General features: G+C 48.7%; 1 protein-coding gene across 1 annotated transcript in view; it reads left to right on the top strand.

The window, feature by feature from the left end:
• The first annotated feature begins 1,820 nt into the window (after nt 1–1,820).
• ptprr (protein tyrosine phosphatase receptor type R) overlaps nt 1,821–18,266 on the top strand; it is a 43,713-nt gene continuing 27,267 nt past the window's right edge. The window contains exons 1-3 of the mRNA XM_071331762.1: nt 1,821–2,107; nt 8,582–8,771; nt 10,744–10,828. Coding sequence (XP_071187863.1) covers nt 2,079–2,107; nt 8,582–8,771; nt 10,744–10,828 — 304 coding nt within the window. The 5' untranslated portion in view covers nt 1,821–2,078. The remainder of the gene's footprint in view (nt 2,108–8,581; nt 8,772–10,743; nt 10,829–18,266) is intronic.

Below are 18,266 nucleotides of genomic sequence, written 5' to 3'. Positions count from 1 at the left end.
ATCACTCAGCCATCTCCCATGTTATTGTACATGTTGTACCTATATCACTCAGCCATCTCCCATATTATTGTACATGTTGTACCTATATCACTCAGCCATCTCCAACAGAACTATGTTTCACATCCACAAGAGGGCACGCATTTCACAATATCACAATATTACAATATCACAACGTCACAATATCACAATATCTAAATATCACAATATCACAAGTCACAATATCACAATATCTCAATATCACAATATCACAACGTCACAATATCACAATATCTCAATATCACAACGTCACAATATCACAATATTACAATATCACAACATCACAATATCACAATATCACAATATAATGATCTAGTGTCAATCCAAGATTGAACCCAGGTCTCACTGCTCTCTCTCTCTGTGGCTGGCGGGTCCTATGAGGTCATGCAACCTCAGGGCCTGCAGACGGTGACATTAGAACTCCTAAATGAGCTCTGCTGTTAATCACCTGGAAATGAGACCAGTGGAGACTCATTGTAAGCAGGCAGGACACCTGAGGTGACTGACAGCAGGAAGAAAGAATGAGGAAGTGTTGTGATGTCTATACGGTTTGCTGTGAACTGCTCTTTCATTACATTTACATTTACATTTAAGTCATTTAGCAGACGCTCTTATCCAGAGCGACTTACAATTCATATAGCAATCAAAGCTCTCCACTTCCCCCTCTCCTCTCTCCTACACCCTCTCCTCCTCTCCTCTCCTCTCCTCCTCCCCTCTCCTCTCTTCTACACCCTCTCCTCCTCCCCTCCCCTCTCCACACCCTCTCCTCTCCTCTCCTCTCCTCTCCTCTCCTCTCCCCTCCTCTACTCTCCTCTCCTCTCTTCTCCTCTCCTGTCCTCTACACCCTCTCCTCTACACCCTCCTCTCCTCTATACCCTCCTCTCCTTTACACCCTCCTCTCCTCTCTCCTCTCCTCTCCTCTCCTCTCCTCTCCCCTGCTCCCTCCTCTCCTCTCCCCTCCTCTCCTCTACACCCTCCTCTACCCTCCTCTCCTCTACTCTCCTCTCCTCTCCTCTCCTCTCCTCTCCTCTCCTCTCACTCTCCTCTCAGGTCCTCTACCGTCTAAAGGAGAAGGTTGAGTATTCTGACAGGCAGATCAAAGAGCAGCCCGTGTTCCCCAGCCGCGACCTTCACCTGACCCCTGTCACCGTCCCACCCCCGGTCCCGTTGCACGCAGTCGGAGCCCAGACCCAGCCCCAGGTAGGTTGGAGCAAGATTAACTACAATTCCCATCATGCAACATATATTTGAAGCCCCAATTTGTAGCATGATGTACTACAGTACCATAATGTTATGTGTAATACACCTGGATTCATAAAGTATCTCAGAGTACGAGTGCTGATCTCGGATCAGGTCCTGCCTGACTATATCATCTTATTCAATATGACCTAAAAGACCAAACTGATCCAAGATCAGCACTCTTACAGGGCAGCAGGTATTCTAGCAGTTAGAGCTGGTTAACCAAAAAGTCGCTGGTTAGAATTCCCGAACTGACAAGGTGAGAAATCTGCTGATGTGCCATTGAGCAAGGCACTTCAGGAGTGCTGCACTGAGCCTGTAAAACAACACATTTCACTGCACCAATCCGGTGTATGTGACAATAAAACATATTTCTTTCTACTCTGAGATGCTTTGTGAATACAGGCCCTGGTTTTATCTTTAGTAAAGATGTGTCTGAAATCTAACCTAATGCTGTCTTGTTATCGATCCCCAGGTCCCCTTCTCTAGCAGCATGGTCCAAGCAGAACCAGCACCGTCTCCTATACCCAGATCCATACCTCCACCCAGAGCCTGCCAGCCCTCCACCCACCACCCCTGTCCCCATCCCTGTCTCCAGCTGTGGTCCTCCACCCACCACCCCTGTCCCCATCCCTGTCTCTAGCTGTGGTCCTCCACCCACCACCCCTGTCCCCATCCCTGTCTCTAGCTGTGGTCCTCCACCCACCACCCCTGTCCCCATCCCTGTCTCCAGCTGTGGTCCTCCGCAGCTCTCCCCAGCCCACCAGAAACCCTGCCTGTCAGCCAGCCCCTCTCCCTTCAGGATGAAGCCTGCGGCGTGTCTCCAGGAGAGGTGAGTGGATACTGGTTGGTGATATTAAATATGGACACTCAATGTTCATCTGTGTTGGACCAAACCCCATGAACACTCTGTATAAAAGGACAATAGTGGTTCTTGTCTCCTCATGAAAAGAAGCATGAGTGGTGGGGCTTCAGTTGTCCACTATCATCTCACAATGCTTCTGTTGTCTCAGAGCTGGAGGGTCTCTCTCCATGGCTGTAGTCTATAGGCTGATTGTCCCAGAGCTGGAGGTCTCTCTCCATGGCTGTAGTCTATAGCCTGATTGTCTCAGAGCTGGAGGGTCTCTCTCCATGGCTGGGCTGTAGTCTATAGCCTGATTATCCCAGAGCTGGAGGGTCTCTCTCCATGGCTGTAGTCTATAGCCTGATTGTCCCAGAGCTCTGGACAGGTCTCTCTCCATGGCTGTAGTCTATAGCCTGATTGTCCCAGAGCTGGAGGGTCTCTCTCCATGGCTGTAGTCTATAGCCTGATTGTCCCAGAGCTGGAGGTCTCTCTCCATGGCTGTAGTCTATAGCCTGATTGTCCCAGAGCTGGAGGTCTCTCTCCATGGCTGTAGTCTATAGCCTGATTGTCCCAGAGCTGGAGGGTCTCTCTCCATGGCTGTAGTCTATAGCCTGATTGTCTCAGAGCTGGAGGTCTCTCTCCATGGCTGTAGTCTATAGCCTGACTGTCCCAGAGCTGGAGGGTCTCTCTCCATGGCTGTAGTCTATAGCCTGATTGTCCCAGAGCTGGAGGGTCTCTCTCCATGGCTGTAGTCTATAGCCTGATTGTCTCAGAGCTGGAAGGTCTCTCTCCATGGCTGTAGTCTATAGCCTGATTGTCCCAGAGCTGGAGATCTCTCTCCATGGCTGTAGTCTATAGCCTGATTGTCCCAGAGCTGGAGGGTCTCTCTCCATGGCTGTAGTCTATAGCCTGATTGTCTCAGAGCTGGAGGGTCTCTCTCCATAGCTGTAGTCTATAGCCTGATTGTCCCAGAGCTGGAGGGTCTCTCTCCATGGCTGTAGTCTATAGCCTGATTGTCCCAGAGCTGGAGGGTCTCTCTCCATGGCTGTAGTCTATAGCCTGATTGTCCCAGAGCTGGAGGTCTCTCTCCATAGCTGTAGTCTAAAGCCTGATTGTCTCAGAGCTGGAGGGTCTCTCTCCATGGCTGTAGTCTATAGCCTGATTGTCTGAGAGCTCTGGAAGGTCTCTCTCCATGGCTGTAGTCTATAGCCTGATTGTCCCAGAGCTGGAGGGTCTCTCTCCATGGCTGTAGTCTATAGCCTGATTGTCTCAGAGCTGGAGGGTCTCTCTCCATAGCTGTAGTCTATAGCCTGATTGTCCCAGAGCTGGAGGGTCTCTCTCCATGGCTGGGCTGTAGTCTATAGCCTGATTGTCCCAGAGCTGGAAAGGTCTCTCTCCATGGCTGTAGTCTATAGCCTGATTGTCCCAGAGCTGGAGGGTCTCTCTCCATGGTTGGGCTGTAGTCTATAGCCTGATTGTCCCAGAGCTGGAGGGTCTCTCTCCATGGCTGGGCTGGGGCTCTATAGCCTGATTGTCCCAGAGCTGGAGGGTCTCTCTCCATGGCTGGGCTGTAGTCTATAAGCTTGGATTGTCCCAGAGCTGGAAGGTCTCTCTCCATGGCTGTAGTCTATAGCCTGATTGTCCCAGAGCTGGAGGGTCTCTCTCTATGGCTGTAGTCTATAGCCTGATTGTCTCAGAGCTGGAGGGTCTCTCTCCATGGCTGTAGTCTATAGCCTGATTGTCTCAGAGCTGGAGGGTCTCTCTCCATAGCTGTAGTCTATAGCCTGATTGTCTTCAGCGCTGGAGGGTCTCTCTCCATTGGCTGTAGTCTATAGCCTGATTGTCTCAGAGCTGGAGGGACTCTCTCCATAGCTGTAGTCTATAGCCTGATTGTCTCAGAGCTGGAGGGTCTCTCTCCATGGCTGTAGTCTATAGCACTTTGCCCATTTGTCTCAGAGCTGGAGGGTCTCTCTCCATGGCTGTAGTCTATAGCCTGATTGTCTCGGAGCTTGGAGGGTCTCTCTCCATGGCTGTAGTCTATAGCCTGATTGTCCCAGAGCTGGGGTGGCCCCTCTCCATAGCTGTAGTCTATAGCCTGATTGTCTCAGAGCTGGAGGGACTCTCTCCATGGCTGTAGTCTACAGCCTGATTGTCTCAGAGCTGGAGGGCTCTCTCTCTATGGCTGTAGTCTATAGCCTGATTGTCCCAGAGCTGGAGGGTCTCTCTCCATGGCTGTAGTCTATAGCCTGATTGTCCCAGAGCTGGAGGGTCTCTCTCCATGGCTGTAGTCTATAGCCTGATTGTCCCAGAGCTGGAGGGTCTGTCTCCCTCATGGCTGTAGTATATAGCCTGATTGTCTCAGAGCTGGAGGGTCTCTCTCCATAGCTGTAGTCTATAGCCTGATTGTCCCAGAGCTGGAGGGTCTCTCTCCATGGCTGTAGTCTATAGCCTGATTGTCCCAGAGCTGGAGGTCTCTCTCTCTCTCTCTCTATGGCTGTAGTCTATAGCCTGATTGTCCCAGAGCTGGAGGGTCTCTCTCCATGGCTGGGCTGTAGTCTATATGAGGTCAGGGCAGGGTTTGGTTGGATGTTGGCGGCCAATCAAGAACTGTACTAGTGACACAAAGAACGGACGGACGGGGGGAGAGGATGGAGAGGAGGGGTAGAGGGGGAAGGAGGGTAGGAGGGGGAGAGGAGGGGAGGGGAGAGGGGAGGGGAGGGGAGGAGAGGAGGGGAGGGAGGGGGGAGGGGAGACGGGAGGGGGAGAGAGGAGGGCAGGGAGGGGAGAAGGGGAAAGGAGGGTAGAAGGAGGAGGGGGGGGGGGAGGAGGGGGGGGGGGTGATGTCTAAAGTCTTTAATGTTGCTTTTCCTCTCTGGCTTGACTTTAGAAGAACATTGTAAGTGATGTCTGGGGAAACTATCCCCTGCTGCTTTTAACTGCACAGAGAGACACAGAGAGAGACACAGAGAGAGACACAGAGAGAGAGACACAGAGAGAGACAGAGAGAGACACAGAGAGAGACACAGAGAGAGAGACACAGAGAGAGACACAGAGAGAGACACAGAGAGAGAGACACAGAGAGAGAGACACAGAGAGAGACACAGAGAAAGACACAGAGAGAGACACAGAGAGAGACACAGAGAGAGACACAGAGAGAGACACAGAAAGAAACACAGAGAGAGACATAGAGAGAGACAGAGAGAGACACAGAGAGAGACACAGAGAGAGAGACAGAGAGACACAGAGAGAGACAGAGAGAGACACAGATAGAGACACAGAGAGAGACACAGAGAGAGAGACAGAGAGAGAGACAGAGAGACACAGAGAGAGAGACAGAGAGAGACACAGAGAGAGACACAGAGAGAGACACAGAGAGAAACTGGTTTGAAAACATTTGAAGGTTTTCATCATGCGTTTACATCAAGCAGATTAGATGTCGTAGCTACACACAATCCCCAAATGAATGTCTGATACCAGCAGATTGTATAATCTCCCAGCAGTAACGTGGGTTATGTTATCGCATCCCACTGCACTCAGGTGAACTGTTACATGCTGGCCCGAGTCCAGAGGCATTGAGCCGTGGTATTTTCCTCCCCCGACCTCTAACATCTGATTGTGTTTGGTGGCAGGTGTTCTCCGTAGAGTACGTGTAGAACGAGGGGTAGACCACCTCCTCTGCCTTAGTCTGAGGAAGGTGGGAACAGAGAGGATGAGGAGGAGGGAATGAGGAGGAGGGTGAGAAGGAAGGAAGAGGGGGAGGAGGAGGAAGGGAGGGAGGGAGGGAGGGAAGAGGGGTAGAAGGAGGAGATGGAGGAGGTAGAGGAGGACATAGAGGAGGATGAGAAGGACGGAAGAGGGGGTAAAGGAGGAGGTAGAGGAGGAGGAAAGAGGATAATCTTACCTCCTCTTCTACCTCCTCCTCTCTTACCTCCTCCTCTCTTACCTCGCCTTCTCTCCTCACCTCCTTCTCAAAACCCATTGGAAGGAGAAGGTTCATAGTCCCTCCCCCTCTGAGCTTCTCCTCTTATACAGTTGAGAAGGAGGTGAGGAGAGATGAATTGAGATTGAGGCCTTATGTCACAAGTCATCCTGATGTTTATAAGAAGGAAGTGAGAGAATGTTCCGGAACAGGCCTCTGTCAGGGAATGTTCTTTATGTAAAACAATGAACCAGGATAAAATACAATGAGAGAGCATTCATTTCACTGGCAGGTGTCTCGTGGTGATAGATTACATAGGATATTTTTTGGAATATTGTCAAGTGCTTTGGAACATTTTGGAGTGCAGTTTGAGAATGCCTGAAATGTAATGTGTATTTCCTCAATGTAAATGTAGGTTAGAATGTATATATTATATGACAAGAAGAGGAAGATCATTAACACTGTCAGCATTATATATTTAAGCAATAAGGCCGGAGGGGGTGTGGTATATGGCCAGTATACCACGGCTAAGGTCTGTTACTCCACACGACGCAACGCGGAGTGCCTGGACACACCCCTTAGCCGTGGTATATTGGCCATATACCACAAACCCCTGAGGTGCCTTATTGCTGTTATAAACTGGTTACCAACGTAATTAGAGCTGTAAAAATGCATGTTTTGTCATACCCGTGGTATAAGGTCTGATATACTATGGCTGTCAGCCAATCAGCATTCAGGGCTAGAACCACCAAGTTTTTATTTTTAAACAATATACACTTAGAAACCTGAGTGGTGTCACTAACCATGCACATGCCATCTTCTGCTGTGACTAGTGGGGACCTTCCAATGACCTTATGGTTATTGTCAAGTAAAACAGTACAGAGTGACAGGTACCAGCAGCCCTAACCCGTGACCCTAACCCGTGACCCTAACCCGTGAACCTAACCCGTGACCCTAACCCGTGACCCTAACCCGTGTCCCTAACCCGTGACTCCACTGCCTCTGAATAGACTGGCATTTGGGCTCAGACCAGAAGAACAAAAGGGAAAGGCGTGACTCTCTGACAGGAAACTGGCTACTTCCTGAGCCGCCATGGGGCTGATTGTTGCAGGACCACAGTTCAGAGTGGACACACAACACTGAATGTCTGGTCCAGACTGGAACACAGCAGACCACAGTGGCCAGCCTAATTCCCTTTAGTCTGGTCTCTGCATTCAGTGTCAACCACTGAGAAAACACAGATATGCTGGTCTCTGCATTGTTGAAGATTTTTGGCAAAATGGTCATCGAGATGTTACAATGGCTGAGCAGCCAGATGGAGAGACAGTGAGAGAGTCAGAGAGACAGAGAGACAGAGAGACAGAGAGAGATAGAGAGAGACAGAGACAGAGAGAGTGAGAGACAGAGAGACAGAGAGAGCGAGACAGAGAGACAGAGAGAGTGAGAGAGACAGAGAGAGACAGAGAGAGACAGAGAGACAGAGAGAGTGAGAGAGTGAGAGAGACAGAGAGACAGAGAGAGAGAGACAGAGAGAGAGAGACAGAGAGAGAGAGAGAGAGAGAGAGAGAGAGAGAGAGAGAGAGAGAGAGAGAGAGAGAGAGAGAGAGAGAGAGAGAGAGAGAGAGAGAGAGAGAGAGAGAGAGAGAGAGAGAGAGAGAGAGAGAGAGAGAGAGAGAGATTTAGAACTCATCATGTAGTATAGTATTCTGTTAGATAATCCATCTGATGGATTTACTATCACTGAGGACAGTAGTCCTAGACAACCAGGAAGAGAAGTGCATGTGTTTGTGCGTGCGTGTGAGACTATATACTGTATGTATGCATGCGTGTGTGTATTAATTTGTGCATGTGCGCGCACGTGTGTGTGTGTCTTATAGCGGGTGTCAGGGGGTCAGGAAGACCTGTCTCCGTGGTGATTGGTCATTAGCTGGTGTCAGGGAGTCAGGAAGACCTGTCTCCTTGGTGATTGGTCATTAGCCAGAGTTTGTTCTTAACAGTTTGTTGTTGTTCTGGAAGCCCAGCCAACCGGGACCGGACGCCATATTTAACCCCCTCTGATTGGGCCAGGGTAAACAATGAGAAGGTGATTTGATGTGGACGTGCGAATAGACCAAGACATTTTATCTTCAGGAGATGAGGAGGAACTATTTTTTTTTTTTTTTTAAGATTAGCCAGTCTAGTTCAACAAATGTTCCCTTGATTAGCCAGTTACAGTAATCTGTTGCCCATGTTGCTAGGCAGAATACTGTTTGTTTATGATCAGCATCATAATGACACCTGTCAATAGAAACACAACAGTAACCCATTCTGAGAAAAGGCAACGTAGAACGAGGAAAAGACAACAATGTTCATGTCTGGTCCTGTAGGAGAGGCTCCAACGTCTCCCTGGTGCTGGATATGTCCTCACTGTGTTCTGGTCCTGTAGGAGAGGATCCAACGTCTCCCTGGTGCTGGACATGTCCTCACTGTGTTCTGGTCCTGTAGGAGAGGATCCAACGTCTCCCTGGTGCTGGACATGTCCTCACTGTGTTCTGGTCCTGTAGGAGAGGATCCAACGTCTCCCTGGTGCTGGACATGTCCTCACTGGCCTCGGTGGAGCCCCTGAACTGTGGGGTCGTGACCCCCAGAGAGAGGGCCACTCAGGAGTACCTGCAGTCAGCCGGCCGGACCTTGTCCAGACAGCAGCTACGAGACGTGGTGCTCAACGCACAGACGCTACACGCAGAGTTCGCTGTGAGTGGAATGAACACACACACACACACACACACGCACACACGCACGCACGCACGCACACACACACACACACACACACACACACACACACACACACACACACACACACACACACACACACACACACACACACACACACACACATCACACACACACACACACACACACACACACACACACACACACACACACATCATACACACACACACACACACACACACACACACACACACACACACACACACACACACACACACACACACACTGGGATCATGGTAATGGCTGGAACAGAATGAATGGAATGATATCAAACACCTGGTTTTCCATCTGTTTTTAATACCATTCTGTTATTCACTCTATTTCATCCACTATTATGAGCTGTTCTCCTCTCACCAGCCTCCTGTGATGCATGCTCAACACACACACACACACACACACACACACACACACACACACACACACACACACACACACACACACACACACACACACACACACACACACACACACACACACACACACACACTAGAATGTAAAGCAACTTGATTATCAACTCTGTTATTCAGGTCCAGATAGCCCATTACATTATTGTATGTGGAACAATCCACCTCAACACTTATGGGTTGTTAAAACCAATTGATTCAACTTGCTTCATGAGTTAAATTGTGTCTGTGTTTGTCCGTTTTGTTTGTCCGTTTTGTTTGTCCGTTGTGTTTGTCCGTTGTGTTTGTCCGTTGTGTTTGTCCGTTGTGTTTGTCCGTTGTGTTTGTCCGTTTTGTTTGTCCGTTTTGTTTGTCCGTTGTGTTTGTCCGTTGTGTTTGTCCGTTGTGGTTGTCCGTTTTGTTTGTCCGTTGTGTTTGTCCGTTGTGTTTGTCCGTTGTGTTTGTCCGTTGTGTTTGTCCGTTTTGTTTGTCCGTTGTGTTTGTCCGTTTTGTTTGTCCGTTTTGTTTTTTTCCCGTTGTGTTTGTCCTTGTGTTTGTCCGTTTTGTTTGTCCGTTGTGTTTGTCCGTTTTGTGTCCGTTTTGTTTGTCCGTTGTGTTTGTCCGTTTTGTTTGTCCGTTGTGTTTGTCCGTTGTGTTTGTCCGTTTTGTTTGTCCGTTTTGTTTGTCCGTTTTGTTTGTCCGTTTTGTTTGTCCGTTTTGTTTGTCCGTTTTGTTTGTCCGTTTTGTTTGTCCGTTTTGTTTGTCCGTTGTGTTTGTCCGTTTTGTGTCCGTTTTGTTTGTCCGTTGTGTTTGTCCGTTTTGTTTGTCCGTTGTGTTTGTCCGTTGTGTTTGTCCGTTTTGTTTGTCCGTTTTGTTTGTCCGTTGTGTTTGTCCGTTTTGTTTGTCCGTTGTGTTTGTCCGTTGTGTTTGTCCGTTTTGTTTGTCCGTTTTGTTTGTCCGTTTTGTTTGTCCGTTGTGTTTGTCCGTTTTGTTTGTTCGTTTTGTTTGTCCGTTTTGTTTGTCCGTTTTGTTTGTCCGTTTTGTTTGTCCGTTGTGTTTGTCCGTTGTGTTTGTCCGTTGTGTTTGTCCGTTGTGTTTGTCCGTTGTGTTTGTCCGTTGTGTTTGTCCGTTTTGTTTGTCCGTTGTGTTTGTCCGTTTTGTTTGTCCGTTGTGTTTGTCCGTTGTGTTTGTCCGTTTTGTTTGTCCGTTTTGTTTGTCCGTTTTGTTTGTCCGTTTTGTTTGTCCGTTTTGTTTGTCCGTTGTGTTTGTCCGTTTTGTTTGTCCGTTTTGTTTGTCCGTTTTGTTTGTCCGTTTTGTTTGTCCGTTTTGTTTGTCCGTTTTGTTTGTCCGTTTTGTTTGTCCGTTGTGTTTGTCCGTTTTGTTTGTCCGTTTTGTTTGTCCGTTTTGTTTGTCCGTTTTGTTTGTCCGTTTTGTTTGTCCGTTTTGTTTGTCCGTTTTGTTTGTCCGTTGTGTTTGGCCGTTTTGTTTGTCCGTTTTGTTTGTCCGTTGTGTTTGTCCGTTTTGTTTGTTCGTTTTGTTTGTCCGTTCAGGAAATCCCAATGAACTTTGTGGATCCGAAGGTGATGGACATTTGCAGTCATGGAACCAAAAACAGATACAAGACAATACTGCCTAGTAAGTATATTAGCTTTTTAATATGTATTAGTTCATTAAGCAATAAGGCCCGAGGGGGTGTGGTATATGGCCAATATAACACGGCTATGGGCTGTTCTTTAAGCACGACACAACGCGGAGTGCCTGGACACAGCCCTTAGCCGTGGTATATTGGCCGTATATCACAAACCCCCGAGGTGTCTTATTGCTGTTATAAACTGGTTACCAATGTAATTAGAGCAGTAAAAATACAAGTTTTGTCATACCCGTGGTATACGGTCTGATATACCACGGCTTTCAGCCAATCAGCATTCAGGGCTGGAACCACCCAGTTTATAAGGACTAATTGACCACCCACAGAGCCACAACCTGTTGTGTGGTCCACAGACTAAGGCCATGGTGTTAATGTGAGGGTCAGTGTCGCGGTAGATTAGGCCTGGCTATCTCACACAGCAGTATGTCAACCTGTCACTGGCTGTTATTGTCAACCTTTGGGCTCACAGACAGACAGACAGACAGACAGACAGACAGACAGACAGACAGACAGACAGACAGACAGACAGACAGACAGACAGACAGACAGACAGACAGACAGACAGACACTCTGCAGTGCATGATATATTGTTGTTTACAGCATGTGTTTGGCTGGTCGACCTCAGTGAATACAACCAAACATAGCCAACCGCCACAACCTCTCCAGGTCATACAGGAAGTGTTTTACTGCTGTCCTGTCTGGTTGGTTAGCCTGGTGGACGGAGTGGGCGGAGTAAGGGGGTCAAATATAAACCAAATGTCTGAGATGAGCTGTTCCTTCCTGATTCCTTAAACAGCCTCTATCTACGTCCCAAATGGTGTCCTATTCCCTATATTGTGTTCTACCCTTGACCCTGTGGGTCCTGATCAAAAGTACTGCACTAACTAGGGAATAGGGTGTAATTTGTGACTTATTCTCTGTGAAGAGTAATAGGATTAGAGATCTGCTCTGCTTGGACGGCCTGTTCTCTCTCTCTCTCTGTGTGTGTGTGTGTGTGTGTGTGTGTGTGTGTGTGTGTGTGTGTGTGTGTGTGTGTGTGTGTGCCTCATCACAGATGACATCATTCTGTAATGAAAAGACAGTTGGGTTGGAATGTTACTGTCTTCCCGTTCACACGTTATCGGGCTTCCTGTCTGAACCGGCAGTCTTCCTTCAACACGCAGAGCACAGAGGGGGTTGGGGTCTGGGGTTTGGTTCATCAATAGTCCAGAGGCATGGTTCTTTCTGTCCAATGTACCGCAGCATTGCTAAGGAACAGTCGAGCTAGAACAGAACAATCCAGACAGAACACTCGAGACAGAACACTCCAGACAGAACACTCCAGACAGAACACTCCAGACAGAACACTCCAGACAGAACAGTCCAGACAGAACACTCCAGACAGAACACTCCAGACAGAACACTCCAGACAGTACAGTCCAGACAGAAGACTCCAGACAGTACAGTCCAGACAGAACAGTCCAGACAGAACAGTCCAGACAGAACAGTCCAGACAGTACACTCCAGACAGTATAGTCCAGACAGAACAGTCCAGACAGAACAGTCCAGACAGTACTGTCCAGACAGTACTGTCCAGACAGAACAGTCCAGACAGTACAGTCCAGACAGTACAGTCCAGACAGAACAGTCCAGACAGAACAGTCCAGACAGTACAGTCCAGACAGTACAGTCCAGACAGAACACTCCAGACAGTACAGTCCAGACAGAACAGTCCAGACAGAACAGTCCAGACAGAACAGTCCAGACAGTACAGTCCAGACAGAACAGTCCAGACAGAACAGTCCAGACAGTACAGTCCAGACAGAACAGTCCAGACAGAACAGTCCAGACAGAACAGTCCAGACAGTACAGTCCAGACAGTACAGTCCAGACAGAACAGTCCAGACAGAACAGTCCAGACAGAACAGTCCAGACAGAACAGTCCAGACAGAGCAGTCCAGACAGAACACTCCAGACAGAACACTCCAGACAGAACACTCCAGACAGAAGACTCCAGACAGTACAGTCCAGACAGAACAGTCCAGACAGAACAGTCCAGACAGAACACTCCAGACAGAACAAGTGATCTTGAACTAAAGAAGTAGAGAGGAAACAGGGTGTGTTGTTATTTCCTGACCTGTCCACATGCATGGTCTGACACGGCTGTCCGTCAAAGCCTTGTGAGCTGGGTCTAATGGAACCCTCTAGTCACTAACATATCTATCTGATTCTATTAGCTAGAACCCTCTAGTCGCTAACAGATCTATCTGATTCTATCAGCTAGAACCCTCTAGTCACTAACATATATATCTGATTCTATTAGCTAGAACCCTCCAGTCACTAACATATCTATCTGATTCTATTAGCTAGAACCCTCTAGTCACTAACATATATATCTGATTCTATTAGCTAGAACCCTCCAGTCACTAACAGATCTATCTGATTCTAATAGCTAGAACGCTCCAGTTACTAACAGATCTATCTGATTCTATTAGCTAGAACCCTCCAGTCACTAACATATCTATCTGATTCTATTAGCTAGAACCCTCTAGTCACTAACATATCTATCTGATCCTATTAGTTAGAACCCTCTAGTCACTAACATATCTATCTGATTCTATTAGCTAGAACCCTCCAGTTACTAACAGATCTATCTGATTCTATTAGCTAGAACCCTCCAGTCACTAACATATCTATCTGATTCTAATAGCTAGAACCCTCTAGCCACTAACATATCTATCTGATTCTATTAGCTAGAACCCTCCAGTCACTAACATATCTATCTGATTCTAATAGCTAGAACCCTCCAGTTACTAACAGATCTATCTGATTCTATTAGCTAGAACCCTCCAGTCACTAACATATCTATCTGATTCGAATAGCTAGAACCCTCTAGTCACTAACAGATCTATCTGATTCTATTAGCTAGAACCCTCCAGTCACTAACATATCTATCTGATTCTATTAGCTAGAACCCTCTAGTCACTAACAGATCTATCTGATTCTATTAGCTAGAACCCTCCAGTCACTAACATATCTATCTGATTCTAATAGCTAGAACCCTCTAGCCACTAACATATCTATCTGATTCTATTAGCTAGAACCCTCCAGTCACTAACATATCTATCTGATTCTAATAGCTAGAACCCTCCAGTTACTAACAGATCTATCTGATTCTATTAGCTAGAACCCTCCAGTCACTAACATATCTATCTGATTCGAATAGCTAGAACCCTCTAGTCACTAACATATCTATCTGATTCTATTAGCTAGAACCCTCCAGTCACTAACATATCTATCTGATTCTATTAGCTAGAACCCTCTAGTCACTAACAGATCTATCTGATTCTATTAGCTAGAACCCTCCAGTCACTAACATATCTATCTGATTCTAATAGCTAGAACCCTCCAGTCACTTGTTATGCTGGTGAATGAGGACCCAAAAGCGACTTAATAGAAACAGAGTCTTTATTCCAGTCTTAAACAAAAACCGATACTCCTGGATATTATCTTAGGTAAAGCCAAAACAGGAAAACTGAAATCCTCTCGTCAGTAGAGAGGAACGACTGGAGACGCGGCCACAGACTGCAGGTCGCTTCGGGAAGGCACAGGCCGTAGCTGACATAGACACCTGCTCACACGCAGCATCTGAAGAAGGCAAAAACACGACAGGGCGGAACAAGGACACAGAACAGCAAACATCAAACAAGGATCCGACAAGGACAGAAGCGGAAAACAGAGGGAGAAATAGGGGCTCTAATCAGAGGGCAAAATAGGGGACAGGTGTGAAAGAGTAAATGAGGTAGTTAGGAGAATGAGGAACAGCTGGGAGCAGGAACGGAACGATAGAGAGAGAGAGCGAGAGAGGGAGAGAGGGAGGGGGAGAGAGAGGGATAGAAAGAGGGAAAGAACCTAATAAGACCAGCAGAGGGAAACGAATAGAAGGGAAGCACAGGGACAAGACATGATAATCAATGACAAAACATGACAGTACCCCCCCACTCACCGAGCGCCTCCTGGCGCACTCGAGGAGGAACCCTGGCGGCAACGGAGGAAATCATCAATCAACGAACGGTCCAGCACGTCCCGAGATGGAACCCAACTCCTCTCCTCAGGACCGTAACCCTCCCAATCCACTAAGTACTGGTGACCACGTCCCCGAGAACGCATGTCCATGATCTTCCGTACCTTGTAAATAGGTGCGCCCTCGACAAGGACGGGGGGGGGAGGGAAGACGAACGGGGGCGCGAAGAAAAGGCTTGACACAGGAGACATGGAAGACAGGGTGGACGCGACGAAGATGTCGCGGAAGAAGCAGTCGCACAGCGACAGGATTGACGACCTGAGAGACACGGAACGGACCAATGAACCGCGGAGTCAACTTGCGAGAAGCTGTCGTAAGGGGAAGGTTACGAGTGGAAAGCCACACTCTCTGACCGCGACAATACCTAGGACTCTTAATCCTACGTTTATTGGCGGCTCTCACAGTCTGCGCCCTGTAACGGCAAAGTGCAGACCTGACCCTCCTCCAGGTGCGCTCACAACGTTGGACAAAAGCCTGAGCGGAGGGAACGCTGGACTCGGCGAGCTGGGACGAGAACAGAGGAGGCTGGTACCCAAGACTACTCTGAAACGGAGATAGCCCGGTAGCAGACGAAGGAAGTGAGTTGTGAGCGTATTCTGCCCAGGGGAGCTGTTCTGCCCAAGACGCAGGGTTTCGAAAAGAAAGGCTGCGTAATATGCGACCAATCGACTGATTGGCCCTTTCTGCTTGACCGTTAGACTGGGGATGAAACCCGGAAGAGAGACTGACGGAAGCACCAATCAAACGACAGAACTCCCTCCAAAACTGTGACGTGAATTGCGGGCCTCTGTCTGAAACGGCGTCTAACGGGAGGCCATGAATTCTGAACACATTCTCAATGATGATTTGTGCCGTCTCCTTAGCGGAAGGAAGCTTAGCGAGGGGAATGAAATGTGCCGCCTTAGAGAACCTATCGACAACCGTAAGAATCACAGTCTTCCCCGCAGACGAAGGCAGACCGGTAATAAAGTCTAAGGCGATGTGAGACCATGGTCGAGAAGGAATGGGAAGCGGTCTGAGACGACCGGCAGGAGGAGAGTTACCTGACTTAGTCTGCGCGCAGTCCGAACAAGCAGCCACGAAACGGCGCGTGTCACGCTCCTGAGTAGGCCACCAAAACCGCTGGCGAATAGAAGCAAGCGTACCCCGAACGCCGGGGTGGCCAGCTAACTTGGCAGAGTGAGCCCACTGAAGAACAGCCAGACGAGTAGAGACAGGAACGAACAGAAGGTTACTAGGACAAGCGCGCGGCGACGCAGTGTGAGTGAGTGCTTGCTTTACCTGTCTCTCAATTCCCCAGACAGTCAACCCGACAACACGCCCTTCAGGGAGAATCCCCGGAAGGAGATCAATACAACAATCATACGACCGGTGAGGAGGAAGAGAGTTGGCTCTGGACCGACTGAAGACCGTGCGCAGATCATGATATTCCTCCGGCACTCCTGTCAAATCACCAGGTTCCTCCTGAGAAGAGGGGACAGAAGAAACAGGAGGGATAGCAGACATTAAACACTTCACATGACAAGAAACGTTCCAGGATAGGATAGAATTACTAGACCAATTAATAGAAGGATTATGACATACTAGCCAGGGATGACCCAAAACAACAGGTGTAAAAGGTGAACGAAAAATCAAAAAGGAAATGGTCTCACTGTGGTTACCAGATACTGTGAGGGTTAAAGGTAGTGTCTCACATCTGATACTGGGGAGAAGACTACCATCTAAGGCGAACATGGGCGTGGGCTTCCCTAACTGTCTGAGAGGAATGTCATGTTTCCGAGCCCATGCTTCGTCCATAAAACAACCCTCAGCCCCAGAGTCTATCAAGGCACTGCAGGAAGCAGCCGAACCGGTCCAGCGTAGATGGACCGACAAGGTAGTACAGGATCTTGATGGAGAGACCTGAGTAGTAGCGCTCACCAGTAGCCCTCCGCTTACTGATGAGCTCTGGCTTTTACTGGACATGACATGACAAAATGTCCAGCAGAACCGCAATAGAGGCAAAGGCGGTTGGTGATTCTCCGTTCCCTCTCCTTAGTCGAGATGCGAATACCTCCCAGCTGCATGGGCTCAGTCTCTGAGCCGGTGGGAGGAGATGGTTGAGATGCGGAGAGGGGGAACACCGTTAACGCGAGCTCTCTTCCACGAGCTCGGTGACGAAGATCTACCCGTCGTTCTATACGGATGGCGAGTGCAATCAAAGAGTCCACGCTGGAAGGAACCTCCCGGGAGAGAATCTCATCCTTAACCTCAGCGTGGAGTCCCTCCAGAAAACGAGCGAGCAACGCCGGCTCGTTCCAGTCACTGGAGGCAGCAAGAGTGCGAAACTCTATAGAGTAATCCGTTATGGATCGATCACCTTGACATAGGGAAGCCAGGGCCCTGGAAGCCTCCTTCCCAAAAACTGAACGATCAAAAACCCGTACCATCTCCTCTTTAAAGTTCTGATAATCGTTAGAACACTCAGCCCTTGCCTCCCAGATAGCTGTGCCCCACTTCCGAGCCCGACCAGTAAGGAGTGATATGACGTAAGCGATCCGAGCTCTCTCTCTAGAGTATGTGTTGGGCTGGAGAGAGAACACAATATCACACTGGGTGAGAAAGGAGCGACACTCAGTGGGCTGCCCAGAGTAACATGGTGGGTTATTAACCCTAGGTTCCGGAGACTCGGAAGACCAGGAAGTAGCTGGTGGCACGAGACGAAGACTCTGAAACTGTCCTGAGAGGTCGGAGACCTGAGCGGCCAGGGTCTCAACGGCATGACGAGCAGCAGACAATTCCTGCTCGTGTCTGCCGAGCATTGCTCCCTGGAACTCGACGGCAGTGTTGCGAGAATCCGTAGTCGCTGGGTCCATTCTTGGTCGGATCCTTCTGTTATGCTGGTGAATGAGGACCCAAAAGCGACTTAATAGAAACAGAGTCTTTATTCCAGTCTTAAACAAAAACCGATACTCCTGGATATTATCTTAGGTAAATCCAAAACAGGAAAACTGAAATCCTCTCGTCAGTAGAGAGGAACGACTGGAGACGCGGCCACAGACTGCAGGTCGCTTCGGGAAGGCACAGGCCGTAGCTGACATAGACACCTGCTCACACGCAGCATCTGAAGAAGGCAAAAACACGACAGGGCGGAACAAGGACACAGAACAGCAAACATCAAACAAGGATCCGACAAGGACAGAAGCGGAAAACAGAGGGAGAAATAGGGACTCTAATCAGAGGGCAAAATAGGGGACAGGTGTGAAAGAGTAAATGAGGTAGTTAGGAGAATGAGGAACAGCTGGGAGCAGGAACGGAACGATAGAGAGAGAGAGCGAGAGAGGGAGAGAGGGAGGGGGAGAGAGAGGGATAGAAAGAGGGAA

The sequence above is a fragment of the Salvelinus alpinus genome, chromosome 11 (assembly GCF_045679555.1).
Source record: "Salvelinus alpinus chromosome 11, SLU_Salpinus.1, whole genome shotgun sequence".
In the NCBI taxonomy this organism is placed as follows: domain Eukaryota; kingdom Metazoa; phylum Chordata; class Actinopteri; order Salmoniformes; family Salmonidae; genus Salvelinus; species Salvelinus alpinus.
Note: the sequence above shows the minus strand (reverse complement) of the source record. Positions and strands in the feature narration are given on the sequence as shown.